At 45.0% G+C, this 22,420-nt stretch overlaps 1 protein-coding gene across 1 annotated transcript in view; it reads left to right on the top strand.

Annotated features, from left to right (window-relative positions):
* The window catches only part of LOC149437662 (anoctamin-2-like), a 154,290-nt gene that overhangs the window by 51,635 nt on the left and 80,235 nt on the right, over positions 1-22,420 (top strand). The window contains exons 2-3 of the mRNA XM_089660787.1: positions 17,230-17,328; positions 21,104-21,258. Coding sequence (XP_089516913.1) covers positions 17,230-17,328; positions 21,104-21,258 — 254 coding nt within the window. The remainder of the gene's footprint in view (positions 1-17,229; positions 17,329-21,103; positions 21,259-22,420) is intronic.

Here is a 22,420-nt window from a genome sequence, read left to right as displayed (position 1 = left end):
GCTGGTGTGTTAAATTTTTTGACATAGGGTGCTGCAAGATAACGGGCCTCACATAGCTGCTGCCAGGCCCCTAATCTGCCATGGGCCCCTATATACCGCCTCCTCATGCTGCTGCCAAGTCCAGAGTCTGTCATGGTCCCTGTACGGCCTCCCATTGCTGCTGTCTCCATCGCCACACTCTGCTGCCATGTGCCACTTTCAGGTCTCTTCACACTGCTGGTGTGTTAAATTTTTTGACATAGGGTGCTGCAAGATAACGGGCCTCACATAGCTGCTGCCAGGCCCCTAATCTGCCATGGGCCCCTATATACCGCCTCCTCATGCTGCTGCCAAGTCCAGAGTCTGTCATGGTCCCTGTACGGCCTCCCATTGCTGCTGTCTCCATCGCCACACTCTGCTGCCATGTGCCACTTTCAGGTCTCTTCACACTGCTGGTGTGTTAAATTTTTTGACATAGGGTGCAGGCAGATTACGGGCCTCACATAGCTGCTGCCAGGCCCCTAATCTGCCATGGGCCCCTATATACCGCCTCCTCCTGCTGCTGCCAGGTCCAGAGTCTCTCATGGGTCCCTGTACGGCCTCCCATTGCTGCTGTCTCCATCGCCACACTCTGCTGCCATGTGCCACTTTCAGGTCTCTTCACACTGCTGGTGTGTTAAATTTTTTGACATAGGGTGCTGCAAGATAACGGGCCTCACATAGCTGCTGCCAGGCCCCTAATCTGCCATGGGCCCCTATATACCGCCTCCTCATGCTGCTGCCAAGTCCAGAGTCTGTCATGGTCCCTGTACGGCCTCCCATTGCTGCTGTCTCCATCGCCACACTCTGCTGCCATGTGCCACTTTCAGGTCTCTTCACACTGCTGGTGTGTTAAATTTTTTGACATAGGGTGCAGGCAGATTACGGGCCTCACATAGCTGCTGCCAGGCCCCTAATCTGCCATGGGCCCCTATATACCGCCTCCTCATGCTGCTGCCAAGTCTAGAGTCTGTCATGGGTCCCTGTACGGCCTCCCATTGCTGCTGTCTCCATCGCCACACTCTGCTGCCATGTGCCACTTTCAGGTCTCTTCACACTGCTGGTGTGTTAAATTTTTTGACATAGGGTGCAGGCAGATTACGGGCCTCACATAGCTGCTGCCAGGCCCCTAATCTGCCATGGGCCCCTATATACCGCCTCCTCCTGCTGCTGCCAGGTCCAGAGTCTCTCATGGGTCCCTGTACGGCCTCCCATTGCTGCTGTCTCCATCGCCACACTCTGCTGCCATGTGCCACTTTCAGGTCTCTTCACACTGCTGGTGTGTTAAATTTTTTGACATAGGGTGCAGGCAGATTACGGGCCTCACATAGCTGCTGCCAGGCCCCTAATCTGCCATGGGCCCCTATATACCACCTCCTCCTGCTGCTGCCAGGTCCAGAGTCTCTCATGGGTCCCTGTACGGCCTCCCATTGCTGCTGTCTCCATCGCCACACTCTGCTGCCATGTGCCACTTTCAGGTCTCTTCACACTGCTGGTGTGTTAAATTTTTTGACATAGGGTGCTGCAAGATAACGGGCCTCACATAGCTGCTGCCAGGCCCCTAATCTGCCATGGGCCCCTATATACCGCCTCCTCATGCTGCTGCCAAGTCCAGAGTCTGTCATGGTCCCTGTACGGCCTCCCATTGCTGCTGTCTCCATCGCCACACTCTGCTGCCATGTGCCACTTTCAGGTCTCTTCACACTGCTGGTGTGTTAAATTTTTTGACATAGGGTGCAGGCAGATTACGGGCCTCACATAGCTGCTGCCAGGCCCCTAATCTGCCATGGGCCCCTATATACCGCCTCCTCCTGCTGCTGCCAGGTCCAGAGTCTCTCATGGGTCCCTGTACGGCCTCCCATTGCTGCTGTCTCCATCGCCACACTCTGCTGCCATGTGCCACTTTCAGGTCTCTTCACACTGCTGGTGTGTTAAATTTTTTGACATAGGGTGCTGCAAGATAACGGGCCTCACATAGCTGCTGCCAGGCCCCTAATCTGCCATGGGCCCCTATATACCGCCTCCTCATGCTGCTGCCAAGTCCAGAGTCTGTCATGGTCCCTGTACGGCCTCCCATTGCTGCTGTCTCCATCGCCACACTCTGCTGCCATGTGCCACTTTCAGGTCTCTTCACACTGCTGGTGTGTTAAATTTTTTGACATAGGGTGCTGCAAGATAACGGGCCTCACATAGCTGCTGCCAGGCCCCTAATCTGCCATGGGCCCCTATATACCGCCTCCTCATGCTGCTGCCAAGTCCAGAGTCTGTCATGGTCCCTGTACGGCCTCCCATTGCTGCTGTCTCCATCGCCACACTCTGCTGCCATGTGCCACTTTCAGGTCTCTTCACACTGCTGGTGTGTTAAATTTTTTGACATAGGGTGCAGGCAGATTACGGGCCTCACATAGCTGCTGCCAGGCCCCTAATCTGCCATGGGCCCCTATATACCGCCTCCTCATGCTGCTGCCAAGTCCAGAGTCTGTCATGGTCCCTGTACGGCCTCCCATTGCTGCTGTCTCCATCGCCACACTCTGCTGCCATGTGCCACTTTCAGGTCTCTTCACACTGCTGGTGTGTTAAATTTTTTGACATAGGGTGCTGCAAGATAACGGGCCTCACATAGCTGCTGCCAGGCCCCTAATCTGCCATGGGCCCCTATATACCGCCTCCTCATGCTGCTGCCAAGTCCAGAGTCTGTCATGGTCCCTGTACGGCCTCCCATTGCTGCTGTCTCCATCGCCACACTCTGCTGCCATGTGCCACTTTCAGGTCTCTTCACACTGCTGGTGTGTTAAATTTTTTGACATAGGGTGCAGGCAGATTACGGGCCTCACATAGCTGCTGCCAGGCCCCTAATCTGCCATGGGCCCCTATATACCGCCTCCTCCTGCTGCTGCCAGGTCCAGAGTCTCTCATGGGTCCCTGTACGGCCTCCCATTGCTGCTGTCTCCATCGCCACACTCTGCTGCCATGTGCCACTTTCAGGTCTCTTCACACTGCTGGTGTGTTAAATTTTTTGACATAGGGTGCTGCAAGATAACGGGCCTCACATAGCTGCTGCCAGGCCCCTAATCTGCCATGGGCCCCTATATACCGCCTCCTCATGCTGCTGCCAAGTCCAGAGTCTGTCATGGTCCCTGTACGGCCTCCCATTGCTGCTGTCTCCATCGCCACACTCTGCTGCCATGTGCCACTTTCAGGTCTCTTCACACTGCTGGTGTGTTAAATTTTTTGACATAGGGTGCTGCAAGATAACGGGCCTCACATAGCTGCTGCCAGGCCCCTAATCTGCCATGGGCCCCTATATACCGCCTCCTCATGCTGCTGCCAAGTCCAGAGTCTGTCATGGTCCCTGTACGGCCTCCCATTGCTGCTGTCTCCATCGCCACACTCTGCTGCCATGTGCCACTTTCAGGTCTCTTCACACTGCTGGTGTGTTAAATTTTTTGACATAGGGTGCAGGCAGATTACGGGCCTCACATAGCTGCTGCCAGGCCCCTAATCTGCCATGGGCCCCTATATACCGCCTCCTCATGCTGCTGCCAAGTCCAGAGTCTGTCATGGTCCCTGTACGGCCTCCCATTGCTGCTGTCTCCATCGCCACACTCTGCTGCCATGTGCCACTTTCAGGTCTCTTCACACTGCTGGTGTGTTAAATTTTTTGACATAGGGTGCAGGCAGATTACGGGCCTCACATAGCTGCTGCCAGGCCCCTAATCTGCCATGGGCCCCTATATACCGCCTCCTCCTGCTGCTGCCAGGTCCAGAGTCTCTCATGGGTCCCTGTACGGCCTCCCATTGCTGCTGTCTCCATCGCCACACTCTGCTGCCATGTGCCACTTTCAGGTCTCTTCACACTGCTGGTGTGTTAAATTTTTTGACATAGGGTGCTGCAAGATAACGGGCCTCACATAGCTGCTGCCAGGCCCCTAATCTGCCATGGGCCCCTATATACCGCCTCCTCATGCTGCTGCCAAGTCCAGAGTCTGTCATGGTCCCTGTACGGCCTCCCATTGCTGCTGTCTCCATCGCCACACTCTGCTGCCATGTGCCACTTTCAGGTCTCTTCACACTGCTGGTGTGTTAAATTTTTTGACATAGGGTGCTGCAAGATAACGGGCCTCACATAGCTGCTGCCAGGCCCCTAATCTGCCATGGGCCCCTATATACCGCCTCCTCATGCTGCTGCCAAGTCCAGAGTCTGTCATGGTCCCTGTACGGCCTCCCATTGCTGCTGTCTCCATCGCCACACTCTGCTGCCATGTGCCACTTTCAGGTCTCTTCACACTGCTGGTGTGTTAAATTTTTTGACATAGGGTGCAGGCAGATTACGGGCCTCACATAGCTGCTGCCAGGCCCCTAATCTGCCATGGGCCCCTATATACCGCCTCCTCCTGCTGCTGCCAGGTCCAGAGTCTCTCATGGGTCCCTGTACGGCCTCCCATTGCTGCTGTCTCCATCGCCACACTCTGCTGCCATGTGCCACTTTCAGGTCTCTTCACACTGCTGGTGTGTTAAATTTTTTGACATAGGGTGCTGCAAGATAACGGGCCTCACATAGCTGCTGCCAGGCCCCTAATCTGCCATGGGCCCCTATATACCGCCTCCTCATGCTGCTGCCAAGTCCAGAGTCTGTCATGGTCCCTGTACGGCCTCCCATTGCTGCTGTCTCCATCGCCACACTCTGCTGCCATGTGCCACTTTCAGGTCTCTTCACACTGCTGGTGTGTTAAATTTTTTGACATAGGGTGCAGGCAGATTACGGGCCTCACATAGCTGCTGCCAGGCCCCTAATCTGCCATGGGCCCCTATATACCGCCTCCTCATGCTGCTGCCAAGTCTAGAGTCTGTCATGGGTCCCTGTACGGCCTCCCATTGCTGCTGTCTCCATCGCCACACTCTGCTGCCATGTGCCACTTTCAGGTCTCTTCACACTGCTGGTGTGTTAAATTTTTTGACATAGGGTGCTGGCAGATTACGGGCCTCCTATAGCTGCTGCCAGGCCCCTAATCTGCCGTAGGCCCCTATATACCGCCTCCTCATGCTGCTGCCAGGTCCAGAGTCTCTCATGGGTCCCTGTACGGCCTCCCATTGCTGCTGTCTCCATCGCCACACTCTGCCATGTGCCACTTTCAGGTCTCCTCACACTGCTGGTGTGTTCCATTTTTTGTCATAGGGTGCTGGCAGATTATGGGCCTCCCATAACTGCTGCCAGGCCCCTAATCTGCCATGGGCCCCTATACCGACTCCTCATGCTGTGACGTTGCAACAAGGTGGAATTCAACCCTACATATGTTAGACCGCCTTTACGAACAGCAAAAGGCCATCACAGATTTCCTGATGTTAAAAGCAGATAAAGGTACTCCCTGTGTAACTTAGATGTCAGCCATTGGCAGCTCATGCGTGACACCTGCGCTTGCTCAGGCCCTTTGAGGAGGCCACGCTATTCGTGAGTCGGCAGGACTATGGGATGAACGACGTCATTCCTCTGTTGCACGTCCTGGAACAAATGCTGTTAACAATGGCTGGTCAGGGTGCAGTAGACGTGGCGCACAGATCTCAACGCCACATGGCCCCTGTGGGGGCAGGACTGGAAGAAGAGGAGGAGGTAGAGGAGGACATTGGTGCTCAGGAATTATTGAGTGAAATGGGTGGTTTTTCCACTCAGCGGACAGGAGTGGAGGAGCAGGAGCATCTGGTAGAGGAGGAGGAAGAGGAGACAGAGGACCTAGACGCACCGTGGCAGTATGCTGTGGAGATGGAGGCAGGGAGTCCCTCGCATTCCTTGGCACAAATGGCCCATAGCATGCTCGGTTGCTTGCGTAGCGACAGCCGAATAATAACCATCAGACAGAGGGATGACTTTTGGCTGTCCACCTTGTTGGACCCTCGCTACCGTTCAAAAATGGTGGCCTTTTTCACACCTGCTGAGAGGGAGGCCAAAATAACGTACTATAAAAAACACCTATGTAGTCAGCTGGTCTCTGCCTGTCTGCGCCAACGTCCATCCTCAGACACTGTGGGCCCTGTGCGCTCGTGTTCCGCTGCCATGGCAGCAGGGGAGGGGTGGGGTGGTAGGAGCAGTGGCAGCTCCACCAGCAGCGGCTGCCTCAGTCTGCAGTCGATGATGAGTAGCTTTCTTCACCAGCGCAGTGAGGAAACTACTAACCAGCCGCAGCAGCAGCAGCAGCATCAGGTGGACCTGGAGCAGGACCTCAAACAACAGGCTTAGGCCTACTTGGACAGCACCCTGCCAACCGAGGTAGACAATCCCCTTGACTACTGGGCAACGAAACTTGACCTTTGGCCCCAACTAGCTGAATTTGCCCTTGAAAGGCTGTCATGCCCGGCCAGTAGCGTGGCATCGGAGCGCGTGTTTAGTGCGGCAGGAGGTATTGCAACTCCGCGGAGGACACGACTGTCCACCCAAAGTGTGGAGAGACTCACGTTTGTGAAAATGAATCAGGCGTGGATTAGTCTGGATTTCAAACCACCAGTTCCTGACACAACTGACTAAATCCGCCATGAATCATGCCCCAAACATGTGCCACTTTCAGGTCTCCTCACACTGCTGGTGTGTTCCATTTTTTGTCATAGGGTGCTGGCAGATTACGGGCCTCCCATAGCTGCTGCCAGGCCCCTAATCTGCCATGGGCCCCTATACCGCCTCCTCATGCTGCTGCCAAGTCCAGAGTCTCTCATGGGTCCCTGTACGGCCTCCCATTGCTGCTGCCTCCATCGCCACACTCTGCCATGTGCCACTTTCAGGTCTCCTCACACTGCTGGTGTGTTCCATTTTTTGTCATAGGGTGCTGGCAGATTACGGGCCTCCCATAGCTGCTGCCAGGCCCCTAATCTGCCATGGGCCCCTATACCGCCTCCTCATGCTGCTGCCAGGTCCAGAGTCTCTCATGGGTCCCTGTACGGCCTCCCATTGCTGCTGTCTCCATCGCCACACTCTGCCATGTGCCACTTTCAGGTCTCCTCACACTGCTGGTGGGTTCCATTTTTTGTCATAGGGTGCTGGCAGATTACGGGCCTCCCATAGCTGCTGCCAGGCCCGTAATCTGCCATGGGCCCCCGTACCGACTCCTCATGCTGCTGCCAGGCCCGTAATCTGTCATGGGCCACTGTTGTCGCTTGTTGGCATATTCCGCTCGTTCAGATGCTCCTTCTCCTGCTACTCCTCTTCACGGATTCCGTCAGCAGTCTTTCTTGGAATCCGTTTCCAAGAGACAACAGTTTGCGAGCACGCACCCGACGGTGCAGAAGCTGAACGTCCTCCTGTCCAAGTTGCTGCTGCCAGGCTCGTAATCTGTCATGCGCCCCTGTACCGCCTCCTCATGCTGCTGCCAGGTCCAGAGTGTGTCATGGGCCCCCGTACCGACTCCTCATGCTGCTGCCAGGCCCGTAATCTGTCATGGGCCCCTGTACCGCCTCCCCATGCTGCTGCCAGGTCCAGAGTGTGTCATGGGTCCCTGTACGGCCTCCCATTGCTGCTGCCAGGCCCGTAATCTGCCATGGGCCCCTGTACCGACTCCTCATGCTGCTGCCAGGCCCGTAATCTGTCATGGGCCCCTGTACCGCCTCCTCATGCTGCTGCCAGGTCCAGAGTGTGTCATGGGTCCCTGTACGGCCTCCCATTGCTGCTGTCTCTATCGCCACACTCTGCCATGTGCCACTTTCAGGTCTCCTCACACTGCTGGTGGTTTCCATTTTTGTCATAGGGTGCTGTATGGCCTCCCATTGCTGCTGCCTCCACCGCCACACTGTGGCTCCACACTCTGGTTTTGGCCCCGTGACTGCCCAAATGAGTGAAGTGTGCGGTGATTCTAAGATCGACGGCACTCATCTGCATGTCATACTGACTGACAGTATTATTTCTCTTCCCCAGCAGACTCCAAGGGCATTTAAATTAAAGGTACAGTGTTCTGCACTAATATTAAGTCTCTCTGAAGCCTAGAAACACCCTTTTTTAAGTTAAATTCACAGCGAATTTATTCGACTCGAATCGAATATTGTCCACGAATTCGCCGAATCAGTCGAATCGAATTTTTCATTTCTTCGCTCATCTCTAGTCCTGAGCAGTAAAGTTAGGCTAGGTTCATACTACTGAGATCTGACTTTGATTGACTTTCAGTTCGGTTATATAGTGCTACCTGGATGCAACTTGAATGCAACTTTATCTAGCTTTGTATATTCAAAAGGGTCAAAATTGCTCTGCAATCAAATCAAAGTAGTATAGGAACCTTTTCTCTTGTTCCATGCTGATTCACATTGATGTGAACAGACACCATTGAAAACAATGTGATTACCTTTGTCATGCGATAATGTGTGACTCAAGTTGCATCTGAGATTACACTAGTGTGCACCAGGCTTAAAGGCTAAAAGTGTGTGGTGATGCACATTGGCACAGCCACACTCCACAGGACCTCAGAAGTGTCCTCATTTTTAGACCATGGAGCAGCTGGTAAGTGATACAGCTAGTTCAAAAAATTCCTGTGATGCCACTTGGGAAACCCAGCCTCTTTTTTTATGTTTTCTGTTCCACCCTGTCATTCGCACCCAAGCAGTTGTTGGGATCAGATTGTGTTGGCAGTCGGGAGATTTTGTTTCTTTTGGCAGGAGGTTGGCGGGTGTCGTTCATTGTGATTGGTGTAGATCTGCATCACTGGATGATGTGATACATGATTGATTTATACCATGGGACTTTTTTTTACCTAAAATATTTTTTTTTACTTGATTTTTACTTTGGGTTCCACTTTAAAATCTATACCAGACCTGAAAAGTCTGGTATAGAATTTTTGGAGACCCCATAATGTTTTTGGGTTTTTCTTCCAGCCAGGGATTCTCTCATTCCTGTTCTTTAGGGTATTTTCTCTTGTGAGCAAATGTTCCTAAAGTAGAATTCCAGGCAAACCATAACTTGTCTCAAAAATGTTCCTCCTCACCTCCTAACATTCAAGCTGAATAACCTGTGTAAGAAAAACGTATATACTGTACTTACCTATTTTCAGCTCGCTCTGGTCCAATCATGTGATCTGGCTCCCCTGTGTCAGCCAGTAGAGGCTGCTAGAGCAAAGAGGGAGTACTGACAATGGATGGGCCATAGGAAACTTATGGGTTACGTCATGCTCCCAGGCATAACTAGCTCTCTCATCTCTGCAGCCGTCGCTGGCTCACACAAGGGAGAACATATGACTGGACAAGAATGGGTAGAATATTTTCTCTTCTGATGTAATATCCCACATGGAAGAAAAATATATTTTAAATATATGTTAAAAATATTCTTCCCAAATATATTGACATATATTTGAAACACTGTAATTTTGGCCATATTCAATATATTTAAAAAAAAAATGTATTATTATTATTATTTTTATAAATACATTTTCAAATATACTGTGTGTCTTTAAAAATACATTTAATCTACATTTTTGGAATGCATTTACAAATATATGTAAAAGCATATGTTAAAATTACTTTTTTATATGTAAAAAAAAAATCTGAAGAATATATTTAAATAATATTTTTTTAAAAACTTTTTCATATATATACTATATAAATAATAACAATGTATAAATATATAAAAAACGCATTTCAACATACAATATATATATATATATATATATATATATATATATATATATATATATATATAAAAATATATTTTGAAATATATTGAATATGGCCAAAATTGTAGTATTTCAAATATATGTCAACATATTTGGGAAGAATATTTAGAATATATTTTTATTCCATGTGGGACACCTTGTGTATTATCTCTTATGATCAAATGTTCTTAAAGAGGAACTATACCCTCCAATACTTTTCAGCCAAGGAAGTTGCCATCTTAGCCTCTGTTTGATCTGCAGCTGTTATGGTGCTGCACTTGTGATTAGTTATGACTCCAACCATTTGATGGTTTGACAGTTTGGTTGAGAACACAAGAAAATGTAACAATTAGCATTCGCTGCACATGCTGGAAATGTAACTGTTTTTTTTTTTAATTTTTAAATCGATGGGTTTAGTTCCACATTAAAGCAGAACTAAACCTAATGATTTAAAGGTCTCCCCAAAACAGTTACACTTAAAGCTGTATTAAACTCTGAACCAATAATCCCCGGCAATCATAAGGCTATTATGTATAACATATATAAATGTACCGCCATGCTAATTAGCCTCATGGTGTCTTTCTTATGCCTAGTTCACACCATAAGTGCAGAAAAACTGATGGAAACTTATGCGCAGATTTCACTTGTACAGACATCAGTTTGTATCAGTTTTCATGCACGCTCCAATGAGTTTTATACACGTTGCAGATCGTCGTGCAGAAAAAAATCTGCACATGATACTAGTGTTTTGGTGTGAACAGGGCACATAGAGAACAATTATTTGATTACTTAACGCGAGCAGAAAATTGACGTCTCTCCCCTATGGTGTGAACGATCCCTTACTTTTTCTGCAGCTTGGTTTCCTATTTATCTGCTGCAGCTGAAGCCAGCACCATCTTTGCAGTTGCCTCCCGATTCCATCTCCAGCTGAACTTTTGCCCTTTCTACTCATCATAGCCATAATCTTGTGCATGCGCAGCAAACATCAACCAAGCCTCATTTTCGTTGATTGATACCATGGCAACATTGCCCCACGTAACCAATAAGAATACACAAATATTCGGCACACTCCCGGAGTTGATCATGAACGTCATTGTACACACCCCCTGTGAGGTAACTAGTCACATGGGGTGTTTCATGAAATCTTCAATGGATCAGCAATCTCTGATTGAGGGTGATGTGGCAACAGGATGTATTGACTGACGGCACACTGTGCGTACCATGAATGGGAGGCAAAATGCCATGTGCCGGTTGTAGCAATCATGCACAGAGGGATGGATGCGAACCTCCATTTTGCTAAAGGATCTTCCATCTTGTATCATGTCTACTTCCAAATCAGGCTTCCTCCTCCAATTTCCCCCCTCCCTCAGGAATGTGGTCTGTGTTAAAAAGGCAACAGGCCCCAGTGGGAGAGCTCCAGGGCTATAAAATTCCAACCGAGCCGGGGCCTAGATGTCTGTTAACTTCTCAATCTGGGATATCATAAAGCCATAAACCAAGTCCTTCACTGAGCTCAAAGACATTCCAGATAAACAGTAAACCAGACACCACATTCAACATCCATTTTCACCTATGATTACATATCTTGGATTATGAAAGATTTACACAAACATGGAGCACATATTCAGATGGCTCACTTTAATACAAATCGGTTGATATATTACATCCCCTAGCTGAGATCAACAGGAGAGCAGAAAATAATATCTCCTTCACCATCCCAGCAGGTATGACATATTTCATATGTAGACATTCAGCAGACGATTCTGCGTATTAATCTACCCGTGGGTAGAATGTTACATGTACCTAGGAAAAGTTATTGACCAATGTATAATTTCTGAGGGCTTTGGTCAGAGCCTGAGCTCCCCGCCTACAACTCCCTCCCCAAATGAGGTGATTGGTTCTGTGCTTCAAGGAGACACCCTGCTGAGTTGCTAGAAAAGCTGTTATCCTTGGAGCAGAAAGCTAAGCTGAGTTGAGCAAAGTTGAAGATTCTCCCTTTTAACATCAGAACTAACTTGGGAGATAAGGCATCCTTTTGGCTCTGAAACCTGATCTGCTTAAACCAGGTCGTTTGGCAAGTACTTTACCTCCCTAAATTCCTTTCTGTTATCTCTTTGCTGTGTTATTGCTCTTTGTATTTATATATATATATTGGCTACATCTTTTTCTGTAAATATTTTTATTGCACCCTTTTGACCTTTTAGTAATAAATCTTACTTTCTGAAAGTGTTGAACTGTTTCTAAAGCTCTTTAATGCAAACTAAGAAATCCTGCCTCTGAAGAGCACTACTGTGTGTGTGTTTTAAACTTCGGTATATCTATGCCTGCGGTGACAGTGGTATACCGACGCTTATGCAAACATCATAGTGTTATTGCTGATATTGCTGAGTTTCCTCTTTCTCTGTACAAAAAGGAGGTGGTGGCAGTGTGAAGGGTTAATTGTGTAATTAACCTGACCCAGTAACAATCACTCTCAGGCTGCAGGTACACAGGTTGTGATCCATTAGCTGGAAAATCTGTGTGCAGGGTGCAGCTGGGTGTGGCATTGTTACGCACGTGACAGTGGGGTTTTAGATTGGCTAGTCCTTTGGTTATGGGTTTGGTGAGAAGGGCTGGGGTCTGACGCTGTGATCATCACACCGGTGATGTCACTACACTACACTACATATCGGGCTATTTCTACTGAAGGATGCAGGTTGGGACACTATAAAAGACAGTGACATGTAAGTTATATCACAGTGCTTATCATGGGCAAAGTATTGTTTGAGAGTTTATTACCGCTTTCAGGCAGGTCTGACTGATAACTGTCACAGCGTCTTTATGCTCCCAACCAAACTATTAAACCATCAAATGGCTGGTGTCAAAGTTGGTTCAGCACCATGGAAACTGCAGATCAAACACAGACTAAGATGGAAGCTTCCTTGTCTGTAAAGGATAGGAGGGTTTAGATCCGCTTTAATGTATTTTCTCTCACGAACAAATATTCTTAGGGTATTTTCTCTTTTGATCTTCTTTTCTGATCAAATGTTAATAGGGTGTTTTCTCTTCTTATTAAATATTCAGGGCATTTTATCTTCTAATCAAGTGTTCTTAGGGTATTTTCTCTTCTGATTAAATGTTCTTGGGGCAGTTTCTCTTCTGATCAAATTTTGTAGGGGTATTTTCTTGTTGATTGAATGTTCTTAGGGTATTTTCTCTTCTGATTGAATTGTCTTAGGATATTTTCTTTTCTGATCGAATGTTCACAGGCAATTTTCTTTTCTGATTGAATGTTCTTAGGGCATTCTTTCCTCTGATTGAATGTTCTTAGGGCAGTTTCTCTTCTGATCAAAATTTTAAGGGTATTTTCTCTTCTAATTGAATGTTTTTAGGGTAGTTTCTCTTCTGATTGAATGTTCTTAGGGTATTTTCTCTTTTGATTGAATGTTTTTAGGGTATTTTCTCTTCTGATTGAATTGTCTTAGGGTATTTTCTCTTCTGATCGAATGTTCACAGGCAATTTTCTTTTCTGGTTGAATGTTCTTAGGGCATTCTCTCCTCTGATTGAATGTTCTTAGGGTTTTTTCTCTTCTGACTGAATGTTCTTAGGACATTTTCTGTTCTAATGAACTGTTTTTAGGGTATGTTCTCTTCTGACTGACTCCTAGGGCAGTTTCTCTTCCGAACAAATTTTCCTAGGGTATTTTCTAATTGGATTGAATGTTCTTAGGGTATTTTCTCTCGTGACTGAATTGTCTTAGGGTATTTTCACTTCTGATCAAATGTTCTTATTCAATTTCCTCTTCTGATTGAATGTTCTTAGGGCATTCACTCCTCTGGTTGAATGTTCTTAGGGCATCCTGTCCTCTGATTGAATGTTCTTAGGGTATTTCACTTTCTGATTGAATGTTCTTAGTGAATTTTCTTTACTGATCATATGTTGCATTAACCCCCCTGGTGGTATTCCCGAGTGTAGCTCGGGGTTACCTTTCAGTACCAGAAGGGGTAACCCCAAGCTACACTCGGGATTACCCTGCAGTGTTGCTCAGGGATCCCTCGAGCACTTACCTTGTCCGGCGCTCCCGCGATGTCCCCCCTGCAGCATCCCCGACCATCTCCTCCGGCCGATGCCAGGATCCGTCTTCCGGGTTCCGTACCCTGCGAGCTTTGGGACGTACCGGGGCTGGAGCCGGCGGGAAAATAAAAAATTAAAAAATTTGACATTCACTCAATACACTAAAATCACATAGTAAAACATTACTGTATCAAACCATTTCACATACATTTTGTCCCGAGTGCTTTGTCCTGTGTCCTGCCTGCATTTTTACTGTTCTTTTTGCCTGGAAACTGAGAAACGTCCATGAAGTCCAAAAAGCGTCCCTTTAGGTCAAAAGTGGTTTTATCCTTAATCTCGGTGACCTTTTACCCCTCCTAAGGTTATTTCTGGGGAGTGTTATGACAGAAATATGTAATGTATGCTGTCTGTTTTATTAGCTTTTGTACATTTAATATGGTGATTTGAAAACAATAAAATATTTAAATAAAAAGAAAATTGGTTTTAGACCAGCTAGAGAACAGCGATAGTAAATCAGAACTACTTGCAGAATTGAGTGATAATGATTCATGGGGAAATTCGTCATCAGACACTGAAAACGATTTTGCGACTAAGCTCAGCGATGTGCGAACTTGGCGCTCTATTTCAAATTTCAGTGTTTTTGGTTTGATTACATTATTGAATTAAATTTATTATTAATATATTATTATTTTTTATGATTATTTATTATATTATAATTTATGATTTTGTGTTTCAAATGTTATCGTACCCGGGATGTTTACTAGACTCTTGTTCGGACAAATTTCAGTGAGTTATTCCTAAGAATTACAGGCCTACAATAAAAAAACAACATATTTCCATGCACAAAAATGTACCGCTTTGAGCACAGAAATATTGACATAATTAGACCGCTAGGGAGGTTAAGTGCTGCTTATGGCTGACAGAGAAATTCATTCAATAACATATATACTTAAAATATTTTAAATACATTTGTTGTGACAATAAAATATAAAGGTTGTCCTAAAACATTACAGTGACCCTGTGAAAGACAACATAAAAATCAGAAAATAACATATTAAAAACAATTAACCAAGGTATCATTCATGTGTCTAATAGCTTGGTCCCTGTCATGTTTTATGTGCTACTTCATTGTGACTGCTTTTCACTTGCACATTGTTGTTTCTTAGGTTGTACATTCATCTATTTACATGCTGCCAGGCTACTTGCGTAGTCAACTCCCTCCTCACCATTTCCCTATGGCATTTAGGGCATGGTGCCAAGGAATAACATACCAAGTCACAATCAGCTAATCAATTTAATATCTCTCACTTTTCAAGATGAGACTTCTTTCTTCTCCCTCTGGACCGAGAACCATTTCTCAGAGCTTTTAGAGAGATCTCTATGTGAGTAATTTGACTAAATTGTGCAACTTTGGCCTAAACTATAGCAACCAATCAGGAGCTTGCTTTTATTTTCTTTTTTCATGGAATGTTTGACAGATGGTGAGGAGGCAATTTGCCATGGCATGAGTACAGCCTTGAGAGGCTGCAGTTCTGTGTTTGGGTGGGTGGTCGGGGTGCAGTAAGGCCAGGTTCACCCTAGAGCAGACAGCTGCTGGAGTGGGTTACCTCCTTGATGTGCTAGGGGGCAGTGTGGCGTGTGATTCAGTGAATCACACAGCTCCCTTTTGTTGTTGTTGTTTTGGACAAACTTTATTTAAAGTGTACAAAACGTACAGTTCATTTATGGTACTGTACAGCAGCAAAATTTGCTGTACTGCTGTAGAGTGTCATGCAATTCTGTACAGTGTGCTGTGATAAAATGCAGGATGTCTGGGCTGTGTTGTGGTGTGTTGTTGTTTTCTGTATGTCCTGTGCAATGATAGATGTTTTACAATGAATCCCCCTTGATCCCAAAGGGGAAGAGAGCCTTGACTGCAGGAAACAGTGATTGGGCATGGACATCATTTTTGGGTTTGAGCTATCTTAAGACAATTAACTATTTGAGCAGCACAGTGGCTGAATGGTTAGCACTTCCACCTGGCAGTACTAGTGTCATTGGTTCAAATCCCAACCATGGCACCACCTTCCTTGGGTGTGCATGTTCTCCCTGTGCCTGTGTGGGTTTCCTCTGGGTACTCCAGTTTCCTCCCACATCCCAAAGACATGCTGGTAGGCTAATTGGTTCCTGTCTAAATTGGCCCTAGTATGTGTATGTATGAATGTAAGTTAGGGACCTTAGATTGTACACCCCTTGAGGGTTAGGGACTGATGTGAATGTACAATATATATATGTAAAGTGCTGCGTAAATTTACGGCACTATATAAGTACCTGAAATAAATACAATTAGACACGCGGTGAGGGGACACAGCCTGAATTTTAGAAAAGGTCTACTCTGAGGTAAAATCATCGCTCCTCCGTGGAATAGCAGCTACAGAAAAGTTGCCCGTCCCTTTTCTGTTTCAGGTTGGTTGTCACAGCTTTCTCAACAGTTTTTACCTTTAATGGCCTATGCCCTTGAGTGGAAGTTTGGTCAGTCTAATGTCTTTCCACCGCTCATGGTAACTACAGGCCTTTTAGACTAAGTCAAGTAATTGTTCAAGGGTGCTCATAATACAACTGGACTGTCACTGGTTCAAGCCTAGTACACACTATGAGAAAATCAGATGACTGACCATGAAAGTGCATATCATAATGTAGCCGGAAAATTCTTGGCTGACAAAAGCAAACGTAGCTACGTACTAGCGTAGTAGAAGAGGAAAGTGTAGAGTCGTTCATTACTTCTGATCATGCTTGTTTTTTTGTATTCAATTATTTAAGTCCAGGGGCAGACTGACAACTCATGGGGCCCCCGGGCAATAGGGGATCATGGGGCCCCTGTGTCCTTGCCCAAACTCAAAAAAGCCTATGAAAAAGGTACCAGGGGCTTCTCATGGGGCCCCCTACTGACCCCGGGCCATCGGGCAGTGCCCGAGTTTCCAAATGGTCAGTCCGCCCCTGTTTCAGTCTGATTACTGTACACATTAACCGAAAATTGGACATTGTGTTCACGTACAATAACAATTTTCTAGCTTGCACCCTCGGTTTTTGTCATCCGAAATTTTGAATCAATCGTCAAAAGCACTGCACTAATGATCAGTTAACTGGCCAATTGTTCCTTGTACGGAAATTTTCGTATGATTTTCTTATTGTGTGTATGGGCCATAAATGTTCATGTTGTAAATTTCAATAAAGCTGTGACCTTGCCCTTTCCAACTTAACCTGTCTTAGTGTCATTTGTTGGGCAAGTTATTGGTTGATATGCTTACTGGCTTTAGGCCTATGCTCCTCAGCAGGAATGCAGTAAAAACTCCAGAACAGGAGCAGCTAAGACTCTACAAGAACATTATCTAAAATCCTTGCAATGTATGTAGTTCACCTAAAATGGACCTTTTCCTTAGCACAACTGAAGTTCATTCCTAGGCTATTGCTGGATTTTAAATCTATCAATAAAACTGTTATTACTATTATTCACTTGTAATATAGGTCTAATTAGTAATTACCAATATGTTTCTTCTGTTCTAGAACAAGACTCAGGGTCTAAATTTCGTAAGGATTCATGCGCCATGGCAAGTGTTAAGTCGTGAAGCAGAATTCCTTAAAATCAAGGTGCCCACAAAGAAGGTATGTATAGACTAAATAAAATATATATTAAAGCGGTATTAAACCCAATACAAAAAATTTTATATATTGCAGCTTACCAATCATTAGATGTGGTGGCTTCATTAAATTTCTTTTCTTATGCAGCCCACAGACGGGTCGAAAACTGTCCGTTTAAAAAAAAAATAAAAAAATGAAAAATCGGTTGTTCAATAGGCCGACGTTAACACCAATGGTAAAAAAAAAAACGGCTGATTTTCATCTCGTCTACGGCCGGCATTTAATTACTTCTGTCCCTGCAGAGAGCTCCGCTATTATATTTGACATGAAAAAGTATTGCGGTTGCAACAATGTATCCATTTGTATCCATTTCGGATACAGATGGTTTTATTTGGATACAAATAGATACATTGTTGCAACCGCAATATTTGTTCATGTCAAATATAATAGCGGACTGGAATTCTTCTTCTTTTTATTATTCTTTTACTTCTTTTTTTCTTCTCCTTTTTCTTCTTCTTTTTCTTTTTCTTGCAGGCCATGGCTCATGCACAGATTTTTTTATGGGTAAAGAGATCGGCCGATTTGCCCATCATTCCCGGGAAAATTGGTCGATCGGCAAAATCGGCCGATTTTTTTCCAAATTCACAGATAAAGAAAATGTGCCAAAACCCAAAAAACGGCCGACCAATTAACCCATTAACGGTGCGAAAATTGGCCGATTTTCGACCCATCTATGGCCTGCATTAGGCTTTTTTTCTTTCTGTTTTTACCTGGTGATCTGGATAGTTATACACCTCCTGTATTAGCATGCCCCCACTCTGGATGAAGGAGCACAGGGGGCACCTTTGAACAGTAGCAATGTCAGTCTGGGGGAAGGGGAGTGAGTGTTAGATGTACTATTTAGATACACTAACAAATTGAAGCTGAACTCCAGCTAACATTCTTAAGCAGTTGGAACAACTGTTTTTACTTTTGGGATAAAGATTTAACATAAAAAATGATAACTGTAAGCACCCCTGTAAGTGTTAAATGATTTATCCCATCCTTGTAACTGCTACATCTGCAGGACAGCTTGTTCTTTTGAAAAACAACAGACTAACTGGTTGGATCACCAGGGGAAAATAAATCATTTGTTTACACAGGTGGAGTTTCCTGGACAGCAAATAGAGTACAGAAGGGCCCATTCACACTGGTGTATCAAAGATAAGGTTCATTAAAGCTGAACTCCAGGAATTCAGCTACTTTGTAAAATGTGCTTGATTAGTAAGGGTTAAGCCCAACAAAGTTCATGCCACCTCATTTACTTATCTCTTTAATTTACAATTTACAGTTCTTTTCTGAGTTTTAGGAGCATAACTGTTGCTATGCTTCCGGTGCTCCAATACTGGACCCTGTGGTCTCAGCTCCTGAAGCTTCAGAGTCGCATGCAGCTGCTGTACCCAACTCCCCTCCTCCAGCCCAATCACAGATCGCTTTATATTATGAGAACCAATTATCAAAATATGAAGGCTTCTTTGAATGAACAGTGGAGGGGTGGGCATAGATTATTTTGTGCGAGAAGACATAACATTTTTTTTTTAATACATTAAACGATAATAAATTAATTATTGATTTTACATACACTTATAGTACCAAGGAAATCAATTTTCTTGATCTTACTTTATTGAATTTTAATGGAAGAATTACTACTAAATCGTTTTTTTTAGGAAAGCAACTGCCTTACGTCATCGTATAGCGCCCAATGTTATTAATCCGCCAGAAAGAATTTCCTTTTTTTCCAATCTCAGTGGTTTCTTTCCATGCAATAAATGCATTATTTGCACAGTTAATAACAATAGGAAATATAAGAAATCTACTTTCATTTCACAAGTGACAGGGAGATTCTACAATATCGATAAATGCATCACATGTAATAGAAAATATGTCGTGTATCTCCTGGAATGTCCTTGTAATCTTCGGTACATAGGACGTACCACCAGACGTTTATGGGTTATAAGGGTTATAAGGAGCACTCCTGTCACGTACCTGATAGGAGACTGAATTGACGAGGTCGACCTCACTTGTGTCACTAGCCCTGACCCCGCTGAGGTTGGAACAGAGGGAGTCTAGGGGACCAGGGGGACAAGAGCGCCAGTGGTTGTTGGTTGCGGCTCTTGCAGATGATGACCTTGGTAGGCAGAGTATCCTCTGATTTGAGTACCGTAGTAGCAGACAGAGCAGGTTCTGGGTAATGCCCGATGTGAGGTTCTGGGTAATGCCCGATGTGCAGCAGAGCAATGTAGGTAGCCACGACACAGGACAGAAGCAGGGTCATAGGATAGCCAGGGTCATCAACAGTCGGGCAGCGCGGTACAGAATCAGTAAGAAAAGCCAGAGTCGGGAGCAGAGCCGAAGTCAGGAACCAGGAGCAGGAGAGTAATCGGAGTCGGGTCAGGAACAAGCCGGGTCAGCAACAAGGAAACGCATAGGAGCAAGCAGGACACAGGGGGGAGCTGAAGACCAGTCAGCACTGATCCAGAGCAGAGGCCCTCTTTAAATAGCCTGTCTGGAGCCAATCTTCGCTGTGCGTGTGCATGTGTGCATGTGCGCGATCGCGTATTCCTGCGCGCATGCGCACAACCGGCAGCTCTTCTGCAGAGTCTCTTTCGCGCATGCACGTTCCCGAACGTGATTCTTTTAGCCGGAAATCCCTTACATTGCCCCCCCTTAGACGACGTGTGGGTGACATCACGCTGCTGGATGGGGAGTATTGGTTTTCAGACATCCATTATCCAGTCTCCAGAGAGGGAGTCTCTTTTACACCCTGTGAGCTGCACCCATCCATCCCTTAAGGGGAACTCTGGAATTTCCTGAATCATCATTTAAAGTCCCAGGACCTATCCATCTTGATACGGAGTTAATCCTATACCTGGCCCATCTCAGATGACCAATTGATGACATCAGAATATATTATTCAAACGCGCATTATATTGCGCGTTCTGGTGAGTGCGCATTTCTTCCATATCTGATAGCACAAGCACCGATTTTTGGATAACGCAGGATATATATGAGCACCTACAGTTTATGAACTTTCTATATATTTTATATTTATTTGTACCTTTTACTGTATTTTAATATTTTTAGCGCTGCACACTCTTGTTTATATAGTTTGTCCTGTCAGAGCCCTGGAAGTGTAGCAATAGCTGTACTCCTGGAGCTTTGTAAAACTGTCATATGTAAACTAAAGAAATAGGTCCAGGAGGTGGCATGCATGCCGTTGGACTTAATTCATAGTATGCCAGCACATTTTACAAAGTAGATGAATTCCTGGAGTTCAGCTTTAATGCTTATAAAGCATGCACCATGCAACACACTGTTACAGTAGTGGGTAAGTCACCTGCACTGTAGCGATCCACAATGCACATGCTGTGTGTTGTGGTACAATTTAAAAAAATTAATCCTGTCCAATGATTTTCAGTTGTTCAATTGTGTATTCCTAATTGGGGAGATTTTTCATTATTTCCTGTCTGGTGACACTCAGACAGTAAGGGAAAATTACATTTCTAGGGGACATAGCACTAAAAAGCATGTTGGGATTCTAACCTCCCCAAACTCTACTAAAAAAAATGTAATTGCTGTCTATGCCCATTTTGGATATTTGCCTTCTCTTACTGTGCTGATAACAGAGAACATAACAGGGTTCCAAGCCTACTACACTTTTTTCAAAGTCGCAGTTGGGTCGGAGATACGCTTTAGGGAAAATCTGTGCAAACATCTTTCTAATGGCCTGCTAATGTCAATGAATTTTGTTTTTTTTCAGATGTATGAAGTGAAACAAGGAAGTGGCATCGTGGTCAAATTAAACGCTATATGGAACAAATGTACAAAGCCTTTACAGCCCAAAGTGCCACAATTAGGTGGAAACGCGAAGATGAAACCTTTGTCTTATCCATTCTCCAGAGACAAAATGCATCTGTAAGTGCCATGAGGCCATATCCTCCTACGGAATCTGAGGAGACGGACCATTGGGATGGTTTAAATTATCCTAACTCAAAGAATATGTGAAATAAGATGAAATAGTTGCCTTAGTCACATAGATAATATACTTTATACCAGCATTTCAGTTCTTAACCTCTCTGTGTCTGCAGTGAGATCATAAAAATCCCATATTTGGTCAATTTGCACAACTTGATTTATTTCATTTATAAACAATATTGGGCACTACAGAGGTTAAAGACTCTTTCCACCTTTCAAATTATTTTTTTAAGCAGAAATCTATCTAAATACGCAATAGAAATTCTTAAATAAGAACTATTTCCATTTTCAGAGGATGTGTAATTCTGTTAAGCTGGTACTGTGATCCAGTGAAATCGGTTGAATGAAGGGAGCACCAGACATATGGTTGACAGTCCGTTCAGTTTTTATTTGAGTTAAACAAATAGAAATTGAACTGGAATGGCAACCATATGTCTGGTGTTCTCTTTTCATTTTACCAAACTTACTACTGTCATTACGAGACCCCCTCATTGAACCTATCGGATGTCAGAGCGCAGCCTCTTTACTAATATATCAAAAGATCAACCAAAATCTTGACCCAGCACTCTTCAACATATCTTCATCAAGTACTGTGATCCAGACAGTCTTGCCAAACAGCACAGACAGGACAAAGGCCTTACTGTTTCATTGCATATAAGCAACACATCTTGATTACTAACCATCAACAGGCAAATGAGGAAGATGCTCTTTCCACCTGTAGGCATCACATTGTTAGATTGATAGCACAGCACAAAACGTAGAGCCCTCATTATCACAGACCCTGACTCACCCACCCTTTTTACTTACATACATTACAGTGTACTTTAAAATGAAAAAAAAAAAAAACAAGGATCTGTTTCAGTAACTACAAAGGACTATATCCATTCAAAACGTCTATCCAATATATACATGAAAAAAAGTAAATTCAACAATTACTAGAGCTGTGTCCTTATTTAGATCTTTGCATTTTTTATTTTTGTGCTATAAAAAAAGACCAACAATTTTGAGAAAAAAAACTATATTTTTGACTTTTTGCTATTAAACATGTTAAGTAAAAAAATTAAAAAAATCAAATTTCATCATAAATTTACACCAAAATGTA

The sequence above is a fragment of the Staurois parvus genome, unplaced genomic scaffold (genome assembly GCF_062004578.1).
Source record: "Staurois parvus isolate SC_StPar_1 unplaced genomic scaffold, SC_StPar_1.0 ptg001273l, whole genome shotgun sequence".
Taxonomy (NCBI): Eukaryota; Metazoa; Chordata; class Amphibia; order Anura; family Ranidae; genus Staurois; species Staurois parvus.
Note: the sequence above shows the minus strand (reverse complement) of the source record. Positions and strands in the feature narration are given on the sequence as shown.